The sequence below is a fragment of the Paralichthys olivaceus genome, chromosome 16 (assembly GCF_024713975.1).
Source record: "Paralichthys olivaceus isolate ysfri-2021 chromosome 16, ASM2471397v2, whole genome shotgun sequence".
NCBI lineage: Eukaryota > Metazoa > Chordata > Actinopteri > Pleuronectiformes > Paralichthyidae > Paralichthys > Paralichthys olivaceus.
The window spans coordinates 19,231,423-19,249,419 of record NC_091108.1 but is presented as its reverse complement, the minus strand read 5'-3'; the positions used below and the strand labels follow the sequence as shown (position 1 = coordinate 19,249,419).

At 39.8% G+C, this 17,997-nt stretch overlaps 2 protein-coding genes across 4 annotated transcripts in view; both read right to left on the bottom strand.

Annotated features, from left to right (window-relative positions):
* col15a1b (collagen, type XV, alpha 1b) overlaps nt 1–4,321 on the bottom strand; it is a 57,035-nt gene extending 52,714 nt beyond the window's left edge. The window contains exons 1-2 of the mRNA XM_069511739.1: nt 4,137–4,321; nt 3,798–3,862 (exon numbers count right to left, since the gene is read on the bottom strand). Coding sequence (XP_069367840.1) covers nt 3,798–3,862; nt 4,137–4,147 — 76 coding nt within the window. The 5' untranslated portion in view covers nt 4,148–4,321. The remainder of the gene's footprint in view (nt 1–3,797; nt 3,863–4,136) is intronic.
* A 3,956-nt stretch (nt 4,322–8,277) lies between these two features.
* The window catches only part of LOC109646762 (solute carrier family 12 member 7-like), a 31,891-nt gene continuing 22,171 nt past the window's right edge, over nt 8,278–17,997 (bottom strand). For 2 of the 3 annotated variants that reach the window (XM_069511330.1, XM_069511332.1), the window contains 14 exons: nt 17,580–17,698; nt 17,308–17,406; nt 17,086–17,205; nt 16,616–16,720; nt 16,117–16,285; nt 15,646–15,841; nt 15,139–15,308; nt 14,880–15,011; nt 14,619–14,726; nt 13,942–14,043; nt 12,760–12,929; nt 12,301–12,315; nt 11,577–11,710; nt 8,278–10,885 (listed from right to left, as the gene is read on the bottom strand). In XM_069511330.1, the coding sequence (XP_069367431.1) occupies nt 10,794–10,885; nt 11,577–11,710; nt 12,301–12,315; nt 12,760–12,929; nt 13,942–14,043; nt 14,619–14,726; nt 14,880–15,011; nt 15,139–15,308; nt 15,646–15,841; nt 16,117–16,285; nt 16,616–16,720; nt 17,086–17,205; nt 17,308–17,406; nt 17,580–17,698 (1,731 nt within the window). In that variant the 3' untranslated portion in view covers nt 8,278–10,793. The remainder of the gene's footprint in view (nt 10,886–11,576; nt 11,711–12,300; nt 12,316–12,759; nt 12,930–13,941; nt 14,044–14,618; nt 14,727–14,879; nt 15,012–15,138; nt 15,309–15,645; nt 15,842–16,116; nt 16,286–16,615; nt 16,721–17,085; nt 17,206–17,307; nt 17,407–17,579; nt 17,699–17,997) is intronic. The other variant, XM_069511331.1, reaches the window with a different exon arrangement.

The following is a 17,997-nucleotide window of genomic DNA, read 5'->3' as shown; positions in this document are numbered from 1 at the left end:
TCACATGGGAAATGAAAAGCGATCAACTGTGTCAAAGTCCTGTGTTGGGTCAACCCACCCGGTCCAGCTCTGCTGCCTCCAGACACAGACTTTGTCACCCTGTATACTATGTCACAAAGAAAAAAATGTTGATGCAGCTTCGCTTTAGCACTCTGAAGCTCTGATGTTTTGCTCAAGAGTTAACAGATAATAATAGACATGTCAAAACTGGTTTGAGAACATGTGATTCTCTCTAACCATCAGGCCTCTGGTAGTCTGCATGTGCAGCATCCCGCAGAACCCATGAATCCCTGATTATATAATGGTGTGGGGTTCACTCTGGTCGTCAAGTGCCTCTCAAACATACCGTTTTCAGACATAAACTCTGGAGAATGCTCCGCACAGTGGGTTCTGGACATTCTAAGGTGTTTGATTTTCACACATGAACAACACAGCAGGAGAATCAGGTTCAATACAACACAAGGATCTCTGGAGTATTCAGGTGAGGGCTGACACAGGGAGCAGGAAGCAATACGTAATGTATAAATTCCGTTGCAGAGATTTTTTTTATCAGCACATTAACACTGCCAAGTTAACATCTTTGCTAGTTTCGTCTACATGTCTTTTTCATTTTTAGATATTTCAATTTTTTTTCCAATTTTGTATCTGCCTTGTTAGAAACTTAATCAACGTGCTCACTGGATCGTGATGAATTCCTCTGGATAATCTCGTGCTGTGTTTTCACTTGTGCTTATTCAGACATTATCTAGAGGTTTGACTTGGGGGCTGGCAGGAGAACTTCTGTAAAATGTCCACAGTGACCGACTTGGACATTTCCGTTCTCAGATACAGCCCCTCCTGATAATTTCAGATGATTATCCGGAGTCCAGTGCAGGTTAGAGAGCTGCTCTACTGGCATGAAGCTGTTACAGAATCAATTGTGTTCTACAGATCTCTCTTCAAAGCTCAGTGTGACCCCCTCATACAAACTCAACGCTTAATCTCTCACCCTAGTGCAGCCTTTGACTTGTCTGCCACTTCCAGCAACTTGATTGTGCACACACACACCCACACCCACCCACACACACAGAGGATAAAGAGGGCAGAGGAAGCACAGTCTACTGCCAAACAAACAAACAATCTATCTCCTACAGAGCTGTATAAGAAGACAAGTGACTCACAGCAGGGAGTCACTGACTGAAAACCACAACAGCAGACAGAGGTGTGAAAGTGGACACTGAAAGGGGGGATTGTCCCATATTATGTGTGGGAGAGCAGAGAAAGGCTAAGTAAAGAAATTTAAGTCCTCTCATTTTGTTGTCATTGAAGGCTAATCATTGACGAACAAGATTTGGGGTAAGAACGCAGTGGGTATTTAGTTTACAAAAACACTATGGCCTTGTTTTACATTGTTGTACAGCATGAAATTACTTCACTACTCCTTTAATGTCAAGTCAAAGTGACTGGAGACTTCAGTTGGGTCCACCTCCATAAATAAAATGTGCAGGTATCCAATATGTCAGCAGAGCTTTATTGGTGTGGGAAAGATTTTTACTGAGTCTGTCTGTTTGCTTTAAAGACTGCGATGATGTAGAAGCTCTGAAAACAACTAAGAAATGGAAAATAATGCGAAAAGAAGCAACATCGCTATAATACAGCACCTGATTGTTCATAAGGTCCCATCCCCCTTTGGCAGTTCTGTCAAGCCTTCCATTCACACATGCTATTTCACTGCATATTTAATAAAACAACTCTCAATACAATCATAAAATACTTTGTACACTTGGTTGAAGCGTAAAATTCATCTGTTCCACTGGAGAGCTGCAAAATTGCTGATTGATGAAAGCTATAGATGTGCATGTTGCAGTGACAACAGGAAATATAGTAATAGAGCGAGACAGAGAGAGAGAGAAATCGCTTAAATAATCCCCGATCAGAAAGTTGGTGGTCGTATGATACATATTCAATCCCACCACTCCAATAAGCCAATCATTGGCTTTATAACAGGAAACGTACGAGAAACATCCCAAACCACTTGTGTTGTTGCACTGATGTAAACACAACCCTGCGCATTCGTAGTGGAGGTATAACCTGTGTAAGGGAGAGTTTAAACCTCAATTTGGAGCAAGGTCATTTAACATTTATGTGTTTTTAATCATATTTGACAGGTGATGTTAAAGTAGATAGTTGAGTAGCTGGAGACCATTGAAAGTGCAGTTAGGGTGTTACAAAATGGCTGCAGAGTGGCAAGGTTTGGCTTTAACGACCTTCACCTTCTTCAATAAAATTACATATAAAACAAACACAGATGCCATATTTCCATTTTTTGCAGTGGTTTAATGGCACCCACATGGAGAATCAGACATAGAAATGGAGAATGAACTTCCTCCTAATAGATGTATAGCAATGGTGGATGGAAGTGCACATGCATTGTTGGTTGAGTTGTAAGTCGCAATTAATTTGGATTTAAAAGTGGCAAATGAAGATGATGGGTGATGATTTTAGTCATTATTTTATTTTACTATACATTATCTCCATGAGTTGGTTGACTGAAGAACCTTCTAAAGATTTAGAACATCTTAATTAAATGCTGTAGACCCTATTTAAAGCTCCAAAAATGTTTCCTCTCCTCTTCTACATTTGGTTTTGTGGAGGATATTACATCCAAACTCAATAATCTCAGTATCCTTATTATTAAAGCAATGTTCACACCAACACCTTGCCGACCTGTATGTCGAGATATGGTTGCAGTGCTAGTCACTGTTCAGACGAGAGTTTCGCCAAGGTTTCTCACAGAGTGAAACATTTTGTGTTGACAGCCTCAAGGCCTGTGCCCGTCAACGGCTACGTGAATAAGCAGCACGAAATTGCGATTAATTCGGAGGAAAATGTTGGCGAGCCTGACTATTCACATTAAGCGTGAGACGATAAAGCTAATAGATTAAGAATTGGAAAAAACATTTGCGCCTCGGGAAAAGATTGGTGTGATCGACACCCAGCGATGATGATTTGGTCATTTTGCTGAATTAAAAGAAAAAGAGATGAAATACCTGGATACACCCAATATTAATAAGAGAGAAGAACTCGGTGAGTCTCACTACGTCAGGAGCTTTAGCTGCACCACAGCCACTTCAGGACGTATTTCAGGATGTCCATCGGACAGTTTGAAGAACCGCTGTGACAGCTGAGTAATTTCACAGAGCCAATATGAACCACAGCAGTGGTTAGCCATATGCCTGAGGTAAGATTATATTTGTAATTAATTTGAGGAAGGTCCCAAAGAGTCCTAGCTGTGCTCATTTTAATACAAAATCCTCAACAACATGCATTCTGAAAACATTTACTTCAAAGATAAAAGCCACAATATCAGAAAGGCTGGTGTGAAAGCTTGCATTGACTGGACAAAAACATGAATAACATGCAGATTAATTGCATGGAAAAAAACGTGTCTTGTATGCAAAGAACTTTGAAGAAAGTTTAATCTGCAAACCACCGAATTCCCCTGAAATATAAGAATATCTGGACGATCTCCTCGTTGTCATGATGATCAATAATTTAGCCTTTAACATAACATAAGAACTTCACTGGCCACAGTGTGATACATGGGGAATAATCAGCCTCATCTGAGATAATGAGATAAATCACTTTTAAACATTGTGATAATTCAAATGCAAAACTCCACCAAAATGAGAAAGGACTACATTTTACTCTCTCTCCCAACAGTGTGTGCTCCCTTTCTCCTCTTAAAGATCCATCTCCACTGTATTTGTTTTGTTTTTTACAGTGTCCTGAAAGAAATGCAGAAGCATGAATGTTACCTTCTATAACCTGCAGGGCAGCGGTCAACCAGCACAGCAGGATGAGATGCAGGGCAAGAGACCACCTGAGGAGACATGTCCGTCACTGAAGCTGCACTTAAAAGTTCTGACTTTTGACAAAAGCTTTTGTAAAAGTGTATTGGTGCATGTAGACAACATTCATTTGAATTAACTATTGTTTCAAAAGTTTCTTGGAGAATTCGGTGCTGCTACATCACAGGTTTACTCTGAGGTGGAATGATTTATGATGGTCTGAATGTTTAGTTAAGTCAATTCAATTTAAGACTGTTTTCTGTCAAAGCACAAATAAATGAGGAGGCAGTATTTAAATGGTCTTACCGTTGAAACATTTCAGCAGGTGAGTGAAAAAAAATCCAGGTTTGGAAGTGAACTCCAAGTGCTGTGTGATGAAATTCGGGCAAACTCTGTGGTCCTGCTGCCAGACTGTACAGACCTGAATCACACTGCTCTCTCCCTCACTCTCTCTCTCTCTCACTCTCTCTCTCTCTCTCTCTCTCTCCCTCTCTCTCAGTACAAAGACTCTCTCAGTTCTGAGCGAAGTGACTCTAGGCCCATGGAGTTGGGAAATTTGACTCCCTTAAAGGAAGAAAAAAAAAAAGACCCCCCTACCCTCACTCACTCAGTGGACCCTCTCTCCTGACCTGCAGCTCCTTGAGTCACTGTCCTTTCATTAATGAAATCATGATCTATTATGACGTAGTTATCAATTTATTACGATCATTTAAAATAAATCTCTGAATCTATCTAAAATGTCTTTCCAATTATTATCAGGCTAATGAGAGATGGGAAGATATATATATATATATATATATATATGTATATAAATGTGTATATATATATGGGAGCATTATCCTTCTCAGTAACTACTCACCATTGTACTACATGGTGGTGAGTATAGTGTAACAGTACCATATACAACGTATTTGGTACAATTTATTATTGTAGAGTTTGATAACATTTGTGAGCCACCATTGAGTTATTTGTCATAACAGGCCAACTGCTGTAGTTGCAGCAACACCCTTTAGTTTTTTTTCACTGTGCAACTTAGGCAACAGTTTAAAGATTTAAAAGATGTTTGCTTTAAATGCATTTTGATACAGCACTCCTTCACAAATCCCCTATTAATATGCAACTAGATTCTGGTTAATAATTATCTAGCTTCATATTACTCTCTATATACAAATTCTATATTCACTAGGCCACACCCACTTCTCCATGAGCCAATAAAACCTGGAGGGTTGATTTAAATAACCCCACCCACACGACGTTTCATTCACGATTAATGTACATCACACAATGGAACACCACTGCTCTAACTGCATTCTCAAAAGCACATGAATCATTAGTGAGCTAACAGTCTAGCTCTGCAACCATCCATCCATCATTACATTCCCTCTTTTATATGTTTTACATGTTTAGCCTTCCTCACCCACGTCTTACTAAAAACTCCACAGAATAACAATTATTGTCAAACCCTGAGAAACTGTTGGGACACAGATCGAATTTACCTCAAGTATATTGTGTTTTACACCAAAATAACAAAAAGTATTTTAAATCCATAGTGATCTTAGTTTTTACATTTAAGATCAGATGAATGCCCTGTCCACTTAGCGCTGGACTTTCATTCCCAAGCCAACAGAGACAAAGCTGCTGGGCTTAACAAGGTCTCAAGGAGTCTCAGTGAAATTACCCATGTTGTGATGTTAACACCCCACTATTAGCAGATGCTGGAATGATAATGGGATGAAGAGAAAGAAAGGTACCCTCCCTTTCCTCCTCCTCCTCTCCCCCCCCTCAGCCTCTGTCTTTCTCTGTCAACATTCTACATTCTCTCCCTAATCCACTTGTGTTTTCCCTCGTCAGCTCTCCTCCCGTATTCAGCCCTCAGATCGTTTCTCTATAAATGCCAATTAGTCAAAGCCTCAGATGTAACTGGAGGGTCAGGGGAAGCTGTGGGAAGATGATGGCTGTGGCCAGCCTCAGCGACAAACAATACTATTTGTTATGGGAATCTGTGATTGCTGAAAACCGAGGGCCAACAATACATGGACCAAACAGAATGTGTGTAAATGTATGAATATAAAATGGAAACAATATGAATACAAATCTATGTAACTAGTTGTGATCTGGTGTTTTCCACTCAATTTTCATACTGGACATTTGGAAGACAGGAATCTGGATTTGGTCAAGACATTGTGGTGATATTTAAATTAAGTAAAAAAAAAAAAAAAGAAAAATGTCTGATGTGCTTTTTATTTGGAATGATGGCATATTTAATTTGTAAAATAAAAACACAAATTGCTTTTAAAGTTGTCATAGCAACAGCAACCAGCACAGTTTCCTGCTCAGAGGACATAAGGGAAGTAAACTCATGACCGGATGAACACACACCAGGTTCACAGCCTCGGCATCATCTCTCCAGGCTCATCCAGAACCTGTTTTGCATTCACGTGAATTCATTAGTACTGTGTATTGTGTTGTGCTTGAATAGGCTATTTATATAAAAACAACTTGTGAGTTTGTGGCCTGTGCTGCTTGAAAGTATCACCACACAATCCAAAGTGGAGGACATGTTTGATATTGTCTGTCGCTCATGTCTCCCATTGCTGTCAATAAGCCAAATCCAACCCAGTGCTGGTACTTATAATAGAGCTGAGCCCTCTGTAAGTCAAAGTGACATTATTTTCAACAGCCACCATATAGTGTTGTTGCAACCATGATAACATTAAACATCACAGGCACCTTCACCAACAACACAGGTATAAATAACAGGGATACTTAAACATGCACAGAGGGAAATTAATAACCGGATACTCTGTTCCTGAATATGATCAAAACCTGAATAAGCCTCATAACCTGGATACTATTGCACATATAAACACAGTCCTCCAAATGCCAGCTTGAGTGTCATGCTAACGTAAAAAGAAAAGGATAGGTTGGGGACCATAGATATAAACAGGGTCTATTGGCAATCTGTCCAGTACATGATTTTACTTACTCACAGGATAAGTGCAAACTTGGTTGACGGTGTGAGGTACACAGTGATTCTTACTCCCGGGTCACCATGGATATAAGCAGTTATAGAAAAAGAAGCTATTATTAAAGTCAGTATAATTCATTTTCTCTGCACTATAAAACTCTGAATCAATTTCATGGCAATCCTTCCAACAGTTGCTGACTAAGTTCAGTCTAGACCAAAAATGTTTTTCTAGACAAGGATGCACTGTTTTTATTCATTGAAGCTGTTGAATTATTGCCTGTGGGCGCCCCCAGTAGGAAACTTAACCTGTGACAAAACATACATTGTGCTACTATGGACAAGAGTCAATATGATCTCGGAAATTACACATATTGAGTAAATCTTTTGTGCATTGGTAACATTTTAGGAGATCTGCACTTGGAAATGAGCTTCCGTGCAGAGCTTGGTCATGAGGTTCATCTCATGTTGATGATGTAATATCAAGACGACCCCAAGGACAGATCATGACAGGTCTTATGTTTAGTCTCCCTTTTAGTAAAACAGCTTTAGAATAAACTTACTGAGACCTGTCTCCACAAGAACCAAACGCAAATATCCCATATACCATAAAGTGTTTTTCCCATGCAGAACTTCAGAGCATGTCTCTGCAACCTCAGTTAAACTTAAATGAAAACCCCTCTTTCATGAGCTCTGTTTTTTTTAATACACTGACACTTAGCCATTGTGTTTTTATGTGGATCCTGGAAGAAGACAAGCTTGTCATTTAGAAAACAATAAATTGGCAAATAGGGGTCTGAACCTCAGTCTGTGTGTAACAAAGAGTGAGGCCTGCAGACAGACATCACACAGTGTAGCAGATAGTTGTAGCTCAGACAGTGATCAGACATCAGACTCGGTAGGTTGTTGTTGTTGTTGTTGTCCTGTGCGTGATGACCCAGCTAGCCGCTCTGCAGGACAAACAGGAGGCCATTTATCCTGGGCCAAGTTTCCTGACAGCTTCTTACTGCAGATTGTTCTTTTGTGAGCCAGGAGACAATGATGATTTTAGGATTAAATTGAATTTGGGAAACTGAGCCTCAGACTATTATGTAAGAAGTGACAACATACCAGCTCACCTTTCATCTGTGTCAGACAGGGATTCTGCTACATTAAAAAAAATTACTTTAAATATTATTAAAGGTTGTGATATCAGATGGAGGATTATTTTTAAAAACAAAAAAGTTTAAAGATCTTGAATTACAGTGGAGTGAATAAATGTAAGAAGGTGAGTGCTGACTGAAGTTTGTAATTGCACTTGTGTTCCGTGCCCTCCCAGCATTCACTGGGGAAATAGATTAATGGAGTTGCATCTTATTTTCTGCCGGTTCCTACATTGGTTATTTAGTTCCCCACTGTTTATTAAAAACAATTATATAACCAGTGAATGTTGTATTCAGTCCTGATCACTTTTAAATTACTTTGAAAGATCAAAAAATCAAGGCAGTTTAAAAAAAAAGTTTAATCTGGTTGAACACAGTTATCCTTACATAAAGAACAGGGACCTGGTCTCACAGAAATGATTTCCATGTAGACTTGTTAACTTAACCACCAGCCATGCAGAGCGTGTTCTATAATATTGCACTGATTTTTACTTGTTGTCTTGACATGCTCTGTGCCCTCCGGGGACAAATAAAGTTGGGTTTTTAATAAAACAGTGATATGTTGAGCGACATCAAAATCATATACTGAACTTTCAACAGTGTAGATGTACACAGTTGCACTGCCGTAGGATACTCAACAGATGTATATGTGATCAAAATGTGGCCGGGCTCAGTGTAATATTAATTTATATGTCATATCTTTGAGTCAATAAAACATGTTATCTTGATAAAACCATATCATAAGTGTAAATGTTTAAATACAGACACTACATCATACTGCTACAGCCTTCAAGATTTAAAGCAACAGGTCACAGAGTCACTGGCTGTTTATCACATCTTTATGAGACTAAAAAGCCAAGGAAGGCCCAAAGATATCTCATCAATTCAGCTTTTAGAATTGGGCTGGGCTCTCATTTGAAAGTGGGTCAGAGGAACAGGAAGGAAAATTAGAGTTGATAAGAAGAGGGAATTCAGAAATGTACACTGCATTCAGCTTCATTTCCTTTGTATGTCCTGATTTGACATTTCCTATCTCTAAACGTTTTCTCATGTCTGAATCAACACTTTCCTTTGGATGATCTGAAGATCTTGGTCATAATGTATCCATATGAAAGGCAAATGATCCCACAGCTCTGATATACTGTAGCTGGACATTGTGTAGAATCCTCTCTCGTTCTGAACTCTTGCTAAAGCTGGAAATATGTGGACAAAACAATATAGACATGGAGATTAGTCTGTGTTTTTCCAAGGTAGTGTTTTGATGTAACTTGTATATATTATATATACTTATCATTCAGGTAATTCTTGTTTTATTGAAAGGTGTAAGTGAATTTAGATAACAGCATCTGAATAATAATTACATGTAAATGTGATGTAGTAAATCTAATTTATTTTTTTTCCTTTGTAGCTATCAGTAGATTTCCCCAAGTATAATGGAAATGATATAGTGATAAATACCGATTGTGACACCAAGGTAGAAAGAGTGAGCATCAGACGTGTATTTACTCGATGGAGAGAACAGCAGTATTTGTACTAAATCAATAAAGCTGCTTTCAGACATGCACTGAACCCCGGAGATCCTCCACAGTTTCTCCTTTCTCCCACATGTATGTCCGAGTGAGAGCCTCTGAGTTTCTGCTGACACCCTCTAGCATTAACACAGCAGAATCCAATGTGAGAACACAGCAGGATATCCGGATTGGAAGAAAACAAATTTCTCAGGATGAAAAAGCGGAGCCATACACATCCACTGACGAAGATAGAGAGTTTGTGGTGAGATGTGCGCAACAAGAAGACAATCAACAATCACGAGTAGTCTTCCTTTCCTTGACCTCACAAAATTATGCTCTAGTTAATTTGCTGTCACAGTTACATGGAGTGAGGGATCAACCTGAACGTTAATTTCAATCTCTCTGGAAGAATTTGGCTTGGGATTCACCGCCACAAATCACTGTGTCAGCAACCTCCCACATGATTACTGTCAGACATTAAACGTGTAGGTGCCTGTAAATCATTGTTCTGTTCTGGCATCTGATCCCTTTACATTTTATGATTAGCCCATTTACGGGGACATAAAAATGTATGAAGCAACACAATATACATGAATGTTTTGCTCAAATTAAAACAAGTGAGCAGTGTTTAAAACAATCTTTCAATCTCCACATTTACCCTGAAACTGTCCTCACAGTTGACAGTTTTGTTTCAATGTCCTGTGCAGTGACATGGGCACACGTGATCTTCTACAAAATATTATGACTTAAAAACATGTTCAACTCATTTTTTTCATTCCAATGTCGGTCATCGGTGAATGTTTTCCTCAATGGCACTGAAATGAAGACATTCTCAACAATGTCAGCATTCCTCATTGAAACCAATGGGATAATCTGGTAGCCACAAAACACTACAAAACAAGTTGTAGTCAGGAGTCCTTTCTTCCAGAGAGGTGTCTGGTGAAGAAATATGACATGCTGAACTGTAAAGGCGTCTCTTTCAGAGGAAAGAGCTTCTAAGCAGGATGACCTCACAGTGCGGAGATGTGGAGGCGTTACGCAGCCCCAGGACGACAGGGTTGTGGAGCGTCCTCTGTGCCCTGAGACGACACACTGAGCCCAGGCTGTGTCGTAGGAAGACTCCCCAGTCTTTCCCACAGTCCTCCAGAATGTCAAGCAGCGCTCAAGCTTCTTCTCTCCTGACAGAGTGAGGGGGTTTGTACTGTTTGTCCTCTGCCACACATCTTTGTCCATGTCCCAGCTTGAAGCCGGGCCCTCCTTTGTTAAAGGTCCCCTGCCCTCTGCGTTCCCACTGTCCAACCATGTTTTCTCCAGTGTCCTTTTAAACAGGTCGGAATTATTGGTGCTACGAGTAGATGGTAATGACCTCCCGACCTCCTCCACGAACCAACAGGACGCGATCTAAGCCTTCCATCAGAACCTCCAGAAACTCCATATCTGAGAGACACGTTATGGTTAAGGATATCCTGCACAATACTGTACTCTTTACTCCACAACAATACTTCTCAATTTTAGCTTTTACATAAAAATAGTTCAATCTAGCTCTACCTTGGTCAACTACCACTGTAAAATTGTACTCACATATCATTGCAGTAGTAGAAATATTACAATTATACAAGGTAAAAACGTTGAGGCTGTTGCCATCATTTTAGAAATACTGAAGTCATGGGTCCAAGCATATACAGTCTAATCATTTGGAATCTCTTATTTATTAAGTAAGTTAACAGTGGAGCCACATTGTACGGTACTAACATTAATGTCTTCTACACAATAATTATTAATTTATTGGTCAAAAAGTAATGTCATTGTCAAGCAATGTAATTGTCTAAATAGTAGAATACATCTAAAGCCACAAGCTTGGACAAATACCTTGGTTGACTCCATCCAAATGTAATAAAGAAAAAAAAAAACTTCCAACCACTGACTCATTAAATTCTTTGATAAATTCTTTACCAACTGAGCTGGAAAAATGTTATTATTTATTTACAAAGCCAATCCAATTTGAGCTAAAGTTGGCTCTAGTTTAATATTTATTGGACAGACATGAGTGCCCATCCTCCCATCTCTCTGTTGCACTGATACACAAATGTAGCCACACGTTCTTTAACAATTTTCGGACAAAGGATACAGTTCTCGTCCCCCTTCATGTTCTTCGGTGGGCCTGGCATGTTGAGCAAAACCAGCTGTGAATTTTGGGATTTCTTGACAACCGCCTCATTGAGCTTCACCGCAGTGTGCATCCTCCGCACGTTGGACTGGTTGCTGCATTAAACCAGAGACATTAGTAACAGCACTGACTGAAGTGAAAAATATCCCACCAGATCAAGCAAAGTCAGTTTTTGGTTAAATGTTCTAAATCCCAAATCTGCCGGGGGTGCACAGTATGAGCAATCTGATGATCCTGTGGGTAAATACATGAGTAAACACATGCAGCACTGACATGGACCCTGTGAGCAACTTTCACATATTGTCTGTTTAAAAAAATTATTGACATGACAGCTCCAAGCCAGCAACATCTGGATTGCCCCCTGGTGGATGGCTGCAGAATAGGTCATACACCCCACCTCCTCCATGTTAGCAGATGGGACTTGACACATTTAAAAGTCAAAGGACATGTCAAATAAATGTATTTTAAGTAGTTCTCATCACACTGATATATGTTCAAGTGTTGATTTTCTAATAAGTAGATGCTATAAAAAAGCTGAATTGTCAGGATCAACAGCTGAGACAGACTTTGGCTCCTCGTGAGCACAAGCACACCAGCAGAAATGATTCTCACAAACCTAAATGGGCACATGCACACAGTGAGTTCATGCACAGGCAATCAAAAGGTGAAAAATAAAGTTACTTACAGGTGCTCCCACTCACTAGAAGAGAACAAGAACAACAAAAGCATTAATGAGGAGATAAATGCTCTTCCTCTCTCAGATTGTCAGCAACATTTATAATTATATCATCTCAAGATCTTCAGTGACTTTTGTTGAGATTGTTGGGACAATCTGACATCAACCAGTATCAATAAATTACATTACAAATGTAGGCAAATAGTAACATTACAACACACATTTAAGGGAAAAGCAGTTCCATAACACAATAGGATATGACCATTTACACTAGGTGCAGTACTCAGAATTCTAAAAATGTTATAGCTGCCAAGAGCTTTTCAATTATCATGATTTGAAATATATAATGCTGTTATAATTGTTGTACAAACAGTTGTACATAAATACAAATATCTACCTTTGAGTTAACTCATCATATCAGACAAGTCAGGTCAGGAGTGTGTCTTTAACTAAGCTGGATCTACTTACGGTTTCATATTGAACAAGTCTTTAACCGCCATGCTTTCTCTCTGTCTGTTCCTCTCGTTGACCAGTTTGTCTTTGGTCCAGGTCATGTGAACACGATCTGGTGTGGCGCCTGCAGCTTTGTCGGTCATTGTAGTGTGAGAGGCCGTGTTGCGGTCGTGGATCAGCTGGGCCTATTAAAGGACAGGTCAGATGATGTTTTCAGCATGTTAGTCTCATCATCCTGAACATGTTTTAATCAAAGCAACACTTAGCTTCTTGAGCTGAAGCTCAGGTTCAAACATTGGGCAGGAGATAGTGCAAATCATTGCTTTACATGAAAACAAAAGAATGATGGATGTTATCAGGGCAGTCAGGTGAGAGGCAGTTTAATGGTGATGAATGTAAATAAAGGTGTGAAAGGACTGAACACATCTGCCCCAACTGTCACGACAACACTCGGAGGGATCAGACTTTTGGTTTTAATACCAAAAGCATTTCCATCATAACTAAGTATGCATGTTGCTGAACACAGGACATCAACTTATCTAATATTAGACCTGGAGTTCAGACAGAGTGTCCTGTAAAATAAGTTTCCCTCTGCTTGGTGTGGGGGCTGTGGTGAGGAGCTTTTGCTACAGTTAAACCTGAGCTAGAGACGACCAATGACAGCAAAAACAAATGAGCGCTATCCAGTCACCTGCATATTTCTTCTTTTACATACCATTTAAAGGTTATCAATCCAGTTCTCTGGTGCAAAAAACACAGGCAACATTGCAGTCAAAAAATTGACATGAGGGAAAGTCCAAATTGTTCTTTCTTAACAGTACAGCAGAATCTGCTGGCTTGTGGAGATTCTGCAGGATCCTGAAAAAGCTCCGCTGCTATAAACTATAAACATGCTCCATCAGTTCATGATCAGTTTCCCTATATGATGGGGCAGATCGTATTTTTAACACATTGTTGTGGACAGGAGTGGGTAGATTAACTCTGAGGAGGTGAACATGGTTGTGGTCCTGCAGCAGCATTCTTCAGTGAAGAATCTTCCTCTAATCGCAGCTTTATGTCTCGGTGGCTCTTCAAAGGCAGAATGTACAGTACAATGGATGGAGGAGAGTTGCAGGTGTCATGAAAGGATGGTGAAGGGGAGGAGGGATGTCATGATTAATGGATGGACCGATGGCGCTGCTCGGTTGCCATGGCTACCTCATCCTCTGGTATACACAGGGTGTTGAGGGGTGGGGCGCCAACACCAGACGGCGTCTTCCTCTTTATGGAGCCGCGTGACACATCTGTGATGCTCTGAATCTGAGCCCGTCGTCCAATCACAACGCCAGGTTTGGGGAAGAGTTCAAGTTCAACAAGAGCAGAACAGGTCATGGGGGTTTATGCTACACCTTCTTCTCTATCTTTATTACCATTGTGCTGTTTGCAGTGGGATGTTCACAGTAAAATATAACACATTTGATTTACTAAAAATAGAAAACTCACTGCCTCAGAACAACCAGACACAATTGTATTTTAAATTCTTCACAAGAAATTAGTTTCCATACTTTTTTTGGTAAAATCAAATCATTCTATTTTACACAGTGGAATTTAATTGGATTATTTTACAGTGGATTACAGCTGTTCCAGTGTGGCATAGCTTTAAACACTTTACAATGTGCCAGCGCCTTTTATACCTTGGTCTGATATTTTTAGTGTTTGGACAATATGCTTAAATTGTTCTTTGTAGCCCTTTATGTAGAATGTCTGTTTCAACATTACTCATCATATGCATCACATCATTCTCTTTTAAATGAGCAGTATTGTGAACCCTGCAGATTTTTTCTTTCCTGTGTGCTGTTTGTCTTGGTTACAGAGTGAAATGTGCATCGCTCTACCTCTCTCTCCCTCTCAGTGCGAGACAGCTGCATCTGTTTGAGCATCTGAGATCTCTGCTCCATCACCAGCGTCTTCTCGTAGGTGAAGGCGGAGATATCACTTTCATGCTGCAGGGACAGAGAGAATGTTTGCAAATTCATTATCCAGAGTTAGATAAAAATATGATTTGCTGTGACAGTTAATCTTATCTAGAGCACTTAAAAGTCATCAATTAGCCTGCATGACTGAGTGGATGAGGGTGTAACTGCAGACTCACTGACCATTTCCACCACCTCCACCACTGCGTCCAGTCGAAGATGATAGAGAAACATCTGGAGATCTTTCTTCATCTGGATGGAGTTGTCGTCCATCTGTGCTACTGTGAAGATTCTCATTTTGCACTTCCTCCATACCTGCAGATTATTATCGATAGTAAATCATTACAGTCTGTCTAAACCTATTGGATCATCTATATAATCTATGTTTGTGCCATAAATACTTTATTTTATGCTTGTTTTTTTTTATTTGTTCAGAATTTACCTTGTGTTGACTCAGTAAAAATGGCAGCAGCATGAGCAGTCCACCATCATGTACGATCCACCACACGTCAATGGTTCCCTGCTTCAGACGCTCCTGGTTACTAGGGAAGTGGTCGATGTTCTTAGCAACCAGCAGAGCTTGATGTGCTGCCGTCGTCTCTTTTACAGTTTCTGAGGGAGAGATATGTTCAATGGGCTAATTAGTTTTTGTTACTTTTAGTAAATGCATTAATCAGAGTAATTTTTGTTTAAATATGGGACAAATTGTCTTAAAACATTAAGATAAATGTGGGAAAAATATTTGGAATGAATAAGTTATTAGAACTATTATTCTGACTTATTTAAATGCTTTTTATTGGTAATGGAGTTATGTGATTTATTTGGCCTTGTGCCACAGAGCTGCATTGAAAAAAACTGAATTCCAGAAATGAGACAGAATTAAAGAAATGAATATCAAATTATCTCATCTTCTTATTAATTTCCTTTGAAGCACTCCTCTGTTTTTTACCTATAAAATTCCTCCTCGCAGAGGAGTCCCGGGCCTGTTTCCAGCCCACTGGCCAGGCCATCAGGACGGCATTGTGTTTCATTCCTCCCAGTCCTGCTGACTGGATGAGGAGGGAGAAACCATCTCGCAGGTTGGACGTAACCACCACATGGGAAAAACCCTTGGTTCGCTCTGCAGCCATGGCGGCTTTCAGGTTCTACAGGAAGTGAGTGAAACAAGCAGGAGGAGGAAGAGTTTGAGAAAGTGGAAGAGAAGTGAAAGTTTAGTTGATAAATTGTGTTATATTTATAGGAGAGTCAACCGGTGTCTCCAAGCTTAAGAACTGAAATCTTATCTTCTGTATGGAAAAGCTTTTTTTTAACAAAGTCACTGCCTTCAACTTAATTTCAACATTCAGCTTCTTCTAGTATTTCCATCCGCTTCACACCAGAGGACAAAGGCAGCTAAGATGACTGAAAAAAAAGAACACACCCGTTCTCCCAACTTAGCCTGGTTGCCCCGCGTCATGTAAGTTCCCTCCAGGACCGAGCAGACAATGGTCAGTCCCTTCCCAGCTTTGAGCTGCGTGGTGAAGGACAGGAGACGAGGGTGTTTGACCATCATGTCTGTGTCCAGCTTACACAACACCAGCAGCTGAGGCCTGAAGACAAGAACAAAATGAACCAATTGCATTTAAACCAAGTGAAGTAGATTGTACAGCTGAACATTTTGGAAAATAGAATGTGAATTTGATCCATATTTTCGTATATCAACTGTTTTAGAACTGTTTGGGAATTTATTCATATTTTATACTTTAAACTGTGGAGGCTATTGATTAACTAGGTAAATAATGAAGAGATTAACTGATGCTGCTACTATTCACATTAACAAAAAGTCACAACACACACATACTAATCAGTACAAGTGGTATTTTAACAAGTACAATGAAAAATCTGTGTCAAATGAATGTTTTATACAAACACACGCTCACCTCCAGTTTTTGGTGTGTAGTGGTGCCTCCTCCAGTCTGATAAGAGCGTAGCGTGCTGCGTTTAAGGACAGGCCTCGAATACCATCTCCCCACTCCTTCACTGCCCTACAAGAAAAATATTTTTGACATTAAATCCATCTGCAGCAGAACTTTACATGGATATTTTCCTAAACAGAAGTTATGGTGCAGGAATTGCTGAACTTTCTTGTAGCATTAAGAGAGAATCTCATCTCTTGAGTATTTAGGAATGAAAAACAAAAAACTTGTCTTCAATGATCATCCTTCAAAGCATATATTTAACAACAAAAAGTGGCTGCATCTGTGACATCGAATAAAAACCCCACTTGTTTTGTGTCAGTTCTGTAAATCTTATGTACCATATATATAAATCAAGGCTGTGGTCATCTCCATTAATGGAGAGTTAGCAGCACTTTTGAATTGGTCCCTTAACCTGAAATGTTCAGACTCACCCTCTGTACTCAATGTACTTGTAGATACATCCCGCTATCACCATGGCAACCAGGGCATAGTACCAGGAGGAGATGAACATTAGTGAGAGACACAGGCTCATCCCTAAGAAGGACAGCGTCCTACAAGATAAACACACGTGTACAGAAATCAGACACTTTTGCTGGTTGAGTGACCAAAACATATGAGCATAGAAGGACACAGTCACAGTTTGTTGTTCTCACCAGTGATAGAACTTGAACCGAGGTCTCCAGTTGGGTGTACGGAGCAACGTCTGTACCGCACAGGCCAGGTTGACAAACAGATAACACATGAGGAAGAACCTGAGTGGATGAGTGCACACATTAATTAGATTTTAAAAATTACCACATGCATAATATTTATAGGTGGAAACCGGCCAGAAAAAATACCACAAAGTACATACAAATTAACAACAGACTATTTGCATGTAATGTAGAAAGTGTAGCATCTTTTCATTAAGTGTTGAGTTATATACATGGAGAGGATGGGGGCCACAGCGTCCAGAGAAGCGATGAGGATTCCTATCTCACAGATCCCCACTGTCAGCAACAGAGCCCAGGTCGGCTCACCGTTGGCCTTCCCATGACCAAAGACCTGAGGAGGACAGAGATACAGAGGCAGATGGTCTGTACAGAGCGAAATGAAATGGCAGAATATTAAAAGCACAAATACGTTTTGAATATACGTCTTATTAAGATTAGTAAGACTTAGAACCTGATGAAAGCATCTGTTTGTGAGGAGGTGAGGAGAGATTTCTTTATAAGAATAAATCACTGCCCATTAAACCCAATCATAAATCTTCTTCATTGACTGCTCCTCTTACATTTTTTCTGAGGAAGAGTTTAACATCATAAGGCTTTAAGTCCTGCTGTCTGAAAATCAGCAAAGAAATG